The sequence below is a fragment of the Poecilia latipinna genome, unplaced genomic scaffold (assembly GCF_001443285.1).
Source record: "Poecilia latipinna isolate Pla-1442-1.1 unplaced genomic scaffold, P_latipinna-1.0 Scaffold658, whole genome shotgun sequence".
Taxonomy (NCBI): Eukaryota; Metazoa; Chordata; class Actinopteri; order Cyprinodontiformes; family Poeciliidae; genus Poecilia; species Poecilia latipinna.
In genome coordinates this window covers 154,615-166,901 of record NW_015113274.1, presented here as the reverse complement: position 1 = coordinate 166,901, position 12,287 = coordinate 154,615, and the positions used below count along the sequence as shown (strand labels likewise).

Genomic DNA, 12,287 nt, shown 5'->3' with positions numbered 1-12,287 from the left:
CGGCCCGCGGGCCGTAGTTTGGGGACCCCTGCATTACAACGTCATCAGACTTGAATCTAATATGATATCTTTTGGATGTAGTGGAATTGCAGGAAGCTGTCATGACAATATGAACTAAAATGTTTCCCACACCTTGTTGAATCTATATTATAAACAGTTGGGGCAGCTCTGATGGAGCGGGGGGGTCTAACCACATACCAAGTATTTAAAAAAGTTGCTGGTGAGTGAAAATCCTGATAACATGGTCTGTATCTAAGTGAAATCTTTATGCAATCTGTGGAACTAATGAGAATGCCACTGTAACAGTGGCCAGTGCCTTGGAGGCTGAACAAAGAAAATATATTGCTAACCAAAGAGTCTCAAAGGAAAATTAAAGGAACATCTAAGGAACATTTAAGGAAGACTGGCCAAAGGTTGGATGACGCAGTTCAAGCTGATAGTGAAAATTATTCATGTGTCCTTTATTGCTGCTTGCAAAGCAAATACACATTGTATTGCTTTGCAAGCAATACAATGTGTATGGTAGAAACGCAGGCCCAATTTACAACGGACTATTCAGCTGGGTGGTTCCCAGCTTGCTGGGAACCACTAAGATCTTTCCGGAACTTTGAAGTTTGCATAAAAACTCTTTACTCTCTAGATCCCTCCTGATTTGGTGTTGATCTTAATTATCTGGTTTGTGCCTGTTTCTGTCTCCTTCAGAAGTGGTAGAACTCTGAGATCAAGTGTGTGAGGTTTTGCTGCCCTCCTATTTGGATGTCAGCACCATATTAAAGATTTATGTAGGACAAACAATGAGATGTCTGAAGGCAGGGCAATGACCTGGTGACTTGTTGCTTCACTATTTTGTACCTTAGAGACTTTGCATGTGGTATCAATTTCTAAAAACTTATTTTACTAGTGCATTGCATAATTTCTCTGGTTGTGATATGGACCACGGTAAAACAGGAATTCAGATACTATCGTCCCTGTGCTCAGCGTCTTTTCCCACAAAGTAAAGCCATTCTTGGCTGGACAGCTGGTTTGGTCCACGCTTTGTGGTTTTACTGGCTCAGCTGGCCGATAAAGCTTATAAACAGGAGGGTTGCAGAAGGGGACGGGGTGCTGCACATCGGGCTGAGCTAAGGTTGTTGCTGATTCAGTTTTGGAATTGCTTCCATGGTGGGCTGCACAGCCAGCAGCCACAACCACAAAAAATCCCATCTGCACAGATGGATGCTAAGATTTAACTCCAGTGTTCTTCAACTTCGGCTCACAGACACAGTGGTTTTGGACTTACATGAGAGTATAATGAAGTCTTCTGAATCGAAGTAACAAAACATGTCTCGGTTTATTTATGCTCATGTTGTGGTGGGGAGGGTAAAATTAGTGAGGCTCTGATATTTAAAATTTCTGCCAGGGACACAGATAGATATCTGTGAGAGTTCACCCTGGGATTCATTATATATACTGTAATGTTTTTTTGTTTGTTTTCCCCCGCTTGGTTACAATTTAATAACTTGTTTTAATAATTATTCACACTTACACAGTGCTCATCTTTATGCAAACTGCTGCATTCTGGTAACAAAGGAATTACATTCCTAGAAAAGAAATAATATGGTGTGTAGAACAAAGCAACACTTTGGGTTTAGGAAGTACAACCTTTATTGAAGTTTCTTCTTTACTGGATCCGTATGCGTGCCGTTTAACTCTGTCAGTGAGCTAAACAGACACCAGAGACAGATTAGGACTGCTCACTATAATAGGCAAAGTTTTATAGGAACTTGATGAAAAATTTCAAACAACGAACATCTGGAACACAAAGTCATAGCTCTTAATTACCTTTTACACAGTTCAGTTAGCTTTTCTTGGATGTAGTGTTGTTATGAGAATAATGAGAGCATTAAATCTTTAGACTGTGTATAAAGAAGTTTAAATAGCCACTGTAACATTGCTTTGTTATGAAAGGATAAGAAATTTATTTTACAATGTTCATGTTTGGAGCCTGAGGAACAATCAGTTCATATTTATTTTTTTTATTTAATTATCTAGGGAAGGGGGGTGTATTATAAAATGCATTAGATTGCCTGATTATATTATTCTTTTGGTACTGCTATGATTGTTTTACACTTCTTTTTAACCAATGTATTCTTCTCAACCATTTTTTTCTAGTCTTAACTCATAACACGCGTTTTCATTTTAGTTTTTGAAAGGCACTCTTCTTCTTTGTCTTCTTGAATTAACAGAGTTTGGTTGAAATCAATTTATGCACAGTTGCACAGCTGGTAGAATTGTTGGCTTGCAGCAAAAAGGTTCTGGGTTCGATTCTCTACCTGGGATCTTCCTGCATAGAGGTTACATGTTTACATGCTTCTCTGGGTACTCCAGTTTCCTCCCACTGTTCTCCACATTACCACCGTCCAATTAAAACAATATAGTGGAATCCACAAAGTCAGTCTGCTCTGTAGCTGTGTGCTTTGAATGAGTAATTTACTCATTCCTAATTAGTGCTTTTGTGTGTAAAATGTGGAATCTCAGTTTTTCCGTAGATGAATCATAGTGATGCTTTAATATTAGTAGTTACGGTTTGTTGCTTGATGCTGGTTGTCTGCTCTTGGATTTTCTTTTTTTTTTTCTTTTTTTTTCACACTTTTTCTTACCATTTCTGCTCAGGGTTTCCTATTACTCTGAGTTCCTGTGCCCAGAAGCCACAGAGCTCAGATTTTCTTTTTCAAAGATGATCGTCATTATTATTTTAATATTTTTGACAGCACATTTTCTGCCACGTTAGCCCATGTTAAGGTCTTACTTCAGCTGCTTGCTAAAGTTAAAGCGTGATTATTTCTATACCTCTACTCAAAAGAATGTTGTCAGCTAAAGCAAACATCTGTTTTGACTCTGTAAATGTCAAACGTCTAAACACTTTTTCACTATCATTAATTGCTGTGTGTTGATGAAATCATGACTAATCTGCTGACAAAGAATCCATAAGGGACTTTTAAAAGTGAACTGCTTACATAAGGCAACGGAAAATAATCTGCCAAATTTCCTGACTCAAAGCTTTTACATTTATTTTTTTATATAATAAAATGATTCCAAAGAAATGAAAGTACTGAGTTTGACTTTTTCAGTGTGTTGGCTAAGAGGTCCTGTTTGGATTTCATAGGATTTCACATCAAGACTGTATAACAGAAAAAAGTTCACATAGTTTTGTGTGTAGTGAACCACAGTTTTTAATTTTCCTGAGGTTGCCATCACACAAACACACTTATCTAATCATTTATTGATAAAAACTTCAACTAATTTTAAATGTAATACATTTTAACAGATGTTGAATGACACCCAAATATGAACGGTCAGTTTGCTTTGCTTCACTGAGGTTCTAATGAAATAAACTCATTCCAACATACCGTCGTTTGAACATGAGTAGGAATGGTGAAAAGGTTTTGTTTTCTTTTCTAAGTCCAATAAAGTTGAGTTATGGCTTCCATGTTTTCCTAAATGCATGCTTGTAAAAATGTCTTTTCTAAAGAGAAGGGTTTTTATTGCAAATTGTTTGCATTTTAAAGAGAAGTGTGCTGGTTCTGAAGAGGACAACCGGTTAATTGATTAATTAATTAGTGCATGAAGATTGGCAATAAAAGAAATGTTTTCTTGCATTGTGTTTTGGCTGCAACTATATTTTAGGTAATCTGTTTGGACTATATAACCTACTCACTGAACGTCATTGTTATAGATTACAATATATTAATGTTCAGGTTGTGGTCAGTAAAAAAAAACAAAAAAAAAACAGTACATGTGGTTCAGAGACAGGACTATCTTAATCATTATCATGATTACAAAACAAAGCCCTTCAGAAGTATTTTTAATCTATAAACTTACACATATATCTTATCGGGATTTTATGAAGTAGACAGACATGAATTAGCACATAATTATAAAATGGAAAAAACAGGAAGAAAATGGCTAATGTAAACTTGTACAATTGTGTAGCATCTGCATAGTTATGGTAATTTACCGTTACTTATTATAATCTTAGCCAGCAGGAGCATGCTGATATTAAACTAGAAGGCCACCAAGATGAAACCTTGGGTCTCCCCGCATACAGTCTTTGTCGACTCAGGTGAAAAGTTACCCAATGACGCAAAGAACTTCCTATTCTTGATCCAGTCAAGGTTGACCAAAGAGTCCAATCCAGCTCTCCAGTCTTTTCAGTAATATTTCATGGTCAACACCGTTGAATTAATTCGCTGAGGTGCAGCAGTTCCAGCACTGTGGTTTTTCCACAGTCTACATAAATGTAAATGTCACTGAACACTTTGACGAGAGCAGTCTCAGTTCTGTGGCGAGCACAGAAAGCAGATTAAAAGACATTTAAGTGGTTGGTCATTGTTAAGAAGCTAATTAACCATTGAAACAGCTTTTCCAATCATTCTGCTGATGAACTAAAGGTTGGAGATTGGTCTGTAATTTTGCAGTAGTGACTTGTCCAGATTGTTATTTTTTTAGCAGTGGCTTGATAGCTGCTGTTTTTAGTGCCTGGGGAAAAACATCTGATAAAAGGAATAGCTTTGCTACTTGAATCAGGTAGGATGCTTTAAGAGGCAGAACATTCTTGAAGAAAGTTGTGGGTAAGATATCAAGACAGCAGAAGGAGCTTCATTGATGTACAATTAAGCTGAATGTGTAGAATTGTGTCATTTTCTTCATATTGCCACTTTTTGGGCATAGCATTGGTAACGGAGTGGCTGCACATGAACAAGCTACATTTTACTACATACCACTTTCCTTCTGCTTTAGGACAATCTACATGTTCATTCTCAGTAAAATAAATTGAAATTTGTAGTTGCGATGTGTCAAAATGTGAGACCATATATGGCATAATTCAGGGTTGGTGAGCAAACGTATTTTACTTCTGTGGTAAATATGAATTCTGAGCAAAATAAAGGAAATCTGTCTGCCATAATTTCACTTTATTTCAGTGAGTTAAAGTGACAAGCTAAATTGCATCACTGAGCTGGTATTAACCAGCAGATGTGACCCAAACTGTAATATCTCATCTTGCACTTCACGACCGAAGGGAGGAGAGAAGAGAATGTGATTTAGGAGCAGCTACTGACTGAAAAAGAGAGTCATTTGATATCCAACCCAACATCATAAAATTTCCCCAACAGTGGTGCAACTTAGTTGAAGAAGCCCGTGTATGTTCTCAAAAATCTGCCCCTGAGGATTACGGCACATGGCCCATTTGTCATAGCCCGTCTGAATGTAACCACACACAGATGTGATGAGAAAATGCCATCTAATCCACTCCATGTTCTTTGGATTTTAAATCTCAGTTTTAAGACCTACTTTTTGGCCAGTTAGAATGTCTGTGCTTTTAAATACCGCAGCCTCGTATGACGGCCAGGAGTTATTGCATTTCAACATTCAGACATTAAAATATAGAACTATCTTCTGCTTTTGTTCTTCTCTCCACAAAGCTTCAGTAGAAATTAGAATTTTGGACCTAAATTATATTAATTCTATTTTTTTGTTGTTGTAAGTTTTAATTGACAGATTAAATAATATTAATACTAATCACCATCTTTATCAAATTAGGGTTAAATCAAACTAAAGTAGTATTTTTCTTTACTAACAAGTTAAATCAATTTGAATTTGATTAAATTATATTTAACATATATACGTATACATTTTTTTCACTTTTTTAAACAATCTCAGCTTTCACATCATGGGACACAATATGTGTCAATGTTTTTTAATAACTTTAACATTCCTATGTAAGCCTGCCCCACTGCTTTTTATTATCATTGTAAGAGGGGATTGAGTAGAGCTGTGAATGTGGTTCTTATAAAAACACTGAAAATTGCAAACTCAAGACTCAACCCCTTCATTCTCGTCATGCTTACTATGAAGGAATGATGTATCAAATGTTTTCATGCGTCCTTTCTTTTGGCTCGGCTGTAACCAGACCCAGATGTTTTGAGAGGTCTGGGTCTCATTTTAAAGAATCATAAACATGTTAGTGAAGACTGAATAGAAAAAACCCCCCAAAAAAACAAACAGAAAGCCCGGACATGCTATGACTGACTCAGCAAATTTAGACAACCTAATGTTGTAGTAATTTGTTGCAGTGGTAGCTTCCCTCATGCTTTCCAGTTAACATTCCTCCTGGAGAATGCTAGCTGTAAAAGCCAGAGGAGGACACCGAAACCTCAGTGTATTTTATAAGCGTCGCCGTGGGTTTAACATGATTGCAACAAATGAATGAAAGGCACCACCTGTTACCTAATTAAAACCAAAAGAGAGAAATGACGACAATTACATTAAAATTCCTGAAAATGAGACTGTTAGTATTACCTAAGCAGCCTAAGTATTCAATCCAAACAAATAGAAAACATAAGAGTAAAAAGTTTATATCAGTCATTAATATTTCTCGCTCAATTTATAAGCTTAATGTACAGAGTCAGGATAAACAGACACATTCTTTTAAAACAAACTACTTTTTTTCATTTTTGTTTTTGGAAATTATTATTTTATAATTTTTGGATATAATCTTGGATATAGAGCCCACACATGATCCAGTCCACACAGAATTTTTGAAAGTCTCTCCGTTGGGTAAGGATTTTTAAAAACAATAGCTTCTTGCAACAAAGACTAAACATAGGGAAGGGTTGGGGGTGCAAACATGGTGGAAAGTCTCTGCTATACAGAGATCCTATGTGAAAAGTCACAACCTTTGAACACCTTCTGGACATTTCCCTCTGTTTGAGAGAACAGAGGCAGCTGAAGGTTGAAGTCAATCTGCATGTGTTATACATCTAAGTCACCAATTTAGGTAGTGACACTACTAAAAAGCTCCGCTTAGATAAGGGTTAGTCAGTGGGAATTATGCAGAAAATACATTTGAACACAGAGCAGTGTGGATGTTCAAAGTCTTGGTGAATTGTACCGAGACCAAATATATCACTATTATTGGCTAGTGGCAAGGAAACCTCATGTTAGACCCACACTACAAACCTCCAGTGTATTTCATTCTTCATAATATTCTCAATCTCTGGTTGAGAGACAAAGCTGCTTGCACAGGACATTTAATATTGACATTATGTTAGGTTTTTACATACCTTGTTTAGTGTTTTTCCTGTTTTGATAGCCAATCAATAAAAACCTTTGCTATCATCTAAAGTAAATATTGGTATGTATGTTCGGTAAACTACATCTACCAGCAGGATTATGATGATCAGGGGTCATATCTTATAATTTGTGCATCAACAGAAATGTAATTTAAAAACTTGAGTAAATTATTTACCAATAAATTGATCCCATTTAAATGTATCAAATTTAAATTTAATTCCATTATTTCAGAGGTTTGACTTTCTTTTTGATAATTTATTTCCTTATTTAATCAATAATCTTTTAAAAGTCTAAAAACTGCTGCACTGTGGTGGAGTACAAGTCAGAAAAAAATGATTTGTTTCTGGGTACAAAATGGATACAGGTTAAGGAACAAAAATTAGGATGAAAATTGTCCCACAGCCGCCTTGAATGGCTACAGAGGTAATTGCATGTTGTTGCGCTTTTAAATGCTAAGTGGTCTGAATTTGAATACGCCTTGCTTTGTCTTAACAACCGACTAAAACACTGTCACACTGCAAGCCAAATTCACACGCACACCAATTTGCAGATCAGCAACAAGCACAAGGACACTTGTGCTTGTTGAAGCACAGTATTGAACAGACAACTAGCCAGCTGGCAGACATTCTTGATCCCCGCTGAGCCATTAAATACACAGTAGCGATAGACTCTTAACACTAAAAAGAGCCCTGTGTGCATGAATGTTGCAACCTATGGCTAACAGCCTGGCTCTGGTCACCATCCAATGGCACTTTTTCTCTACATGATGCAGTTATCCTTTTCCTTATATTTCTGTCTCAAATTTCCACTGCAGATAACTTGAAATTGTAGCTTTTTTATTAAGATTTTTGTATTAAACCAAGCCTTTTTGTATCTGCAAATTTGTATCTTTAACCACAATGTGTGAATAAATTATTGGGATTTCTGATTGTAGATTTTAGGTGCAGAATTAACATTACACAGCTTAACTACTTTAAAGACATATGTCTCTTCCTTCATGCAATTGAGACAAAAATATAAGTTTTCTCTGTTGTGATGTGTCACTTGAGGTCAGTTTATATTACTACTGGTATTTTAATTGTTAACATTTTTAGCTTTCTGACAACCCCAAGTCGAAGGTGGTGAAGTCAAAGGAATTTTGTGGTAGCCACCCGTTCACCGAATATGACACAGTATTAACACTCTGCACAAAGGCTCTTCACACGAAAAAGACTCCAGCCTGTACAAGCTTTCTTTGTGTTACTATGGAAATTTCCACTGCCAGCCTGGAGTGAGATGGTGCGTGCACGCTAGTCTAATGGCAGGTACTTAGAAATGGTGTGGTTTTTTTTTTTTTTTTTTTTTTTTTCGTCATAGTACGAAGTTTCACAGATAGTTTCACAGAAACTAGTGAGTTTCTGTGAAATTTACTAGTTTCACAGAAACTTTAGAGGAGCAGTCTATCTCTGCTCCTCTCTTTTTACCGTGAAGCTGTGGTGAAAACGATCCTCTAAGTCCTTGAAAGTGTTCATGGTTTGCAAAAATCTTAGATTGTGTCTATACATCAGAAATGTTCATAAATAGCATACACTACGACATATATGGAGCATTAGAAATGTATTTCCAGATTTCTAGTGGATCCTTTATTATGAAAAAAATCAAGCAAGGTGGTAACATCATTGGAAGTTATCATACCCAGTCACAATGGTGCAGGACACTGAACTTTATGCCATCAGCATACATGAACAGGAGTGTATCAAAAACACCACAAAAACTTCAAAACATCACAATCTCCTTTGTTTCCTCATGTTTATACCCATAAAGCAGTTGTACAAACTGTAGATGTTAAAAATTTGAGAAAAAAAAAAGTGCCAGCTTCATTGGCATTTGACAGGAAAAAAGGTACAAGGAAACAGCTTGTTTCCTTGTACCGAATATGACTATATAATACTGCAGAGTGTTAATACTGTGTCATATGCACAAGTACATCCTTTTCTTTACTTTAAGTAAAATGTTGAGATTATACAGACAATGTCTTCCTTTCAAGCATGAAACAGCAGTCATAGTTTAGCATTTTGATTCTTCTAAGCTTTCCTGGCATTTATTCACTTGTTGGAAATGATTTGGCTCCGGTCCAGCCTGTTGATTGGGACGTCCTGGCTGCTGTCCAGGCTCTTAACTCTCAACAGGCTCAGCCCTCCGGTGCTCTGCACCAGGTCATGTGTTCTCATGCAGTCTGTGGGATGCATGTGTCAGCGTGTTTATGTACTGTGATAGTTTATGTGCAGAAAGTAAGAAGGACCTATGAAACATAAGAAACTTGCTGACTCACATTAAATCTTGCAGGTGGCTGGAATGGAAAAATCTGAAAACACAGCACACAGAGGACATAAACTGCTTGGTTTTTATTTTTTTGCATGTGTTTCAAGGATATGCTTAATATTTTGTTAAAATTTTGTGTTGAAGGATTTGTTTATCCTAACATAAGACATTTCAATTAGTTCTAAGTTGTTATTTTATACGATTTCACGTGGCAAAAACCTCAATATCCCCAAATATGTACAGTCTTTGGCTTTCAGAAAGATTTCCTCCAAGGAACCTTGAAGTTGTTTTCTGAAACCAGAGTAATAAAGCATTGCACCTTCATTGGAAACCTTTACTCACCATCTTTAGTCTGTTCACCATATGAGACAGAACTGTTTTTTTAAGCAAAAACCCTTGGATGCAGGCAGAAAAGTTGGACAGGCACAGGAATGGAAAACTTTCCACCTTTGGAAAGAGTCAAAACTAGGCTCCTCAGACTGAATTTTCATCGGCTTTCATCTTGCTTGACGTGTTGCTGAGGGGAGAACGTGGTCAGTCTCAGTCCGTTTCTTATCCTGTCTCTGCCAACTTTGATAACGCAATGTGCGTTAAATTTTGATGGTGTGTATAACAAATGTTAGAGCAACATGCTTGGTTGTAATATACACTATTATTATTTATAGTTATATAAGTGAAAATGAAATATGAGAGGAATAACTGATTTGATTGGTAGGTAGTATTTGAAATTAAGTGACCCTCCTATTGGGATAAACACAAAAAGTTCCCCAACTGTGGTTCAAAGTCTAATCAAGAGAGACAAAAAAAAAAAAAAACTATTCCCTCCCTTGTTCTTGACCCATGACCTGCAGCCGTCTAGCCGCCTGTTTACATGGTGTTGTGTTGTACTTTCATCTGCATGTGGTAAGGAACAGAGGGAGGTTTCTCTGATCAAGCTCCCTGCATTCGCCCCCGTCATGCTGCTCTTAGTACAAATCATACAGACCTACATATTCAAGTTTGGGTCCATAAAGGGGTCCCTTGAGGTGGTCAGGAGGGATGTTTGGACAGATGTGTGGGTCCAAAACTGAGAGGCTAAACCCCAGTGCTGCTCTTGCGGTCCTGCCCAACCCATCTCTGGGAAGGATAGAGTCTCTTGGTTGCAGTTTCATCATGGCTTAAAGAGACAGAGCAAGTTGCTGTGTGTGAAATGAGAAAGTTATCTGAGGATATAATGTAGCATTTCAAATGTAGAGCAGTCTTGGTCTTCTCTGACCAGATCACTTTCTTACACATGTGGTTATGTGTCCCCTACATGACTTAGTTACATTTTTGCTAGGTCGAGTGCCTCGCTGTACAGGTAGTCTGTTGTCTTGCTGTAGATCGGCTGAACACACCATCCCCATGATGATGGATGTTGGTGGACGTAGAATGGTGATGCATTTCTTTAGAAAAGCTTTTACACAGTGCAAAAGACTTGAGACTGGAGTGGATGTTAATATTCCAGTTCGACAGTGAGCCTATATACACAGCCAGGGCCATAGTGAGATTGTTTAGATTAAAGGATATTAATTTGCTTGTATGGCTAAGTTAAAATCATGGCCCAAATCTTATTGAGAATTTAACTGAACTGGAGCAAAGAACAATGGACAAAATGTCCATTTCTTGAATGGTCAAAGGTTGTAGAGACATACCGTAAGACCTGTAGCTGAAGCTGTACCAGATTAGTTGGGCTGAATACAAATACTTTGTAGTAAAATTGAAAACCTTTTGAGATTTCTCTTTGTCTTTAAAGTTATTCACTGTTTGTGTTGGTCAAATGTGCAAAATCCCAATAAAATACATTGAAGTTTAAGGCACAGTGCATCTGGAAAGTATTCAGTGCTTCACATTTTCAACATTTTATGCTGCTACAGATGTATATCAAATGTTGTTTTGACCTGTCAACCTCAAAATGCTTACATGTAAGACAATGGGTCCATGAGCCCATGTCATAATGGGGCACTAAACGTAAATGCCCCATTATGACAAAGGGGAAAAAAGCTTTGCAGTTCTTGCAAATGTATTAATGGAACACAAAGAAATCACATTGAATATGTATTCTAAAATATTTTTTAAACACTTTATTTTCCACCTTAATGAAACACATAAACTGCCATATCTTCATTTAAAGTTGATTAAGTTTCAATAGGTTTCAATTCCCATAATACCCATCACTGTCTCAGCCAGCTGTTCTCCTGCTGTGCTTGCTGGATGTAACTTGGTCAGTTCTATTGAACCAAAGTAAACATCCCGCTTAATGTTTATCATTGAATCATTGTTTCATGGGATTATTAAGATGTTTCAGTGAACATCTGCGAGATGAATTATAAAAAAGTTTCTCTGTCGTCTTGCTGTAGATCGGCTGGCGGTAAGGAATGCAGTGTTGTGGTATGGTTAGCACATGGACAGTGTTTGCAGTTTCATTGAGTTGTGTTGTCTCCTCATGCCACCAAATGTTTTCAGTTCAGTCTTGGCTGACAAAAGGTTCAGGGTGTCCCTGTGTTGAAATGTTGGATTTAACTTTGTTATGAAAAGAAAACAAAACACTGAGTGCATTCACTTTTTCTTGGCTTGTTTAGTTTTATTTTGCTTCCCATCTTTAGTTATGTAGTAACAGCTGGCCCTCATTGTTATCCATGAATATGACTAAGCTGACTTACTGCATTCTGTAGACAGATTAGTAACACAGACCCTGTTATGTTTTGCAGGAATTCAGGAGGGTACTGAGTGCACAAAGTGTAAAAATGATTGGGCACTAAGGGCAGCCATCTCTCTCCTCTATGTGCTCTGCGCCCTGCTCACTATAGCAGTGGCTGTCCTCGGGTACAAAGGTAAGTTAAAAAGGAAGTTAA

At 37.2% G+C, this 12,287-nt stretch overlaps 1 protein-coding gene across 1 annotated transcript in view; it reads left to right on the top strand.

Moving 5' to 3' along the window:
- colec12 (collectin sub-family member 12) overlaps positions 1–12,287 on the top strand; it is a 41,071-nt gene that overhangs the window by 20,851 nt on the left and 7,933 nt on the right. Inside the window, exon 3 of the mRNA XM_015043973.1 lies at positions 12,144–12,266. Coding sequence (XP_014899459.1) covers positions 12,144–12,266 — 123 coding nt within the window. The remainder of the gene's footprint in view (positions 1–12,143; positions 12,267–12,287) is intronic.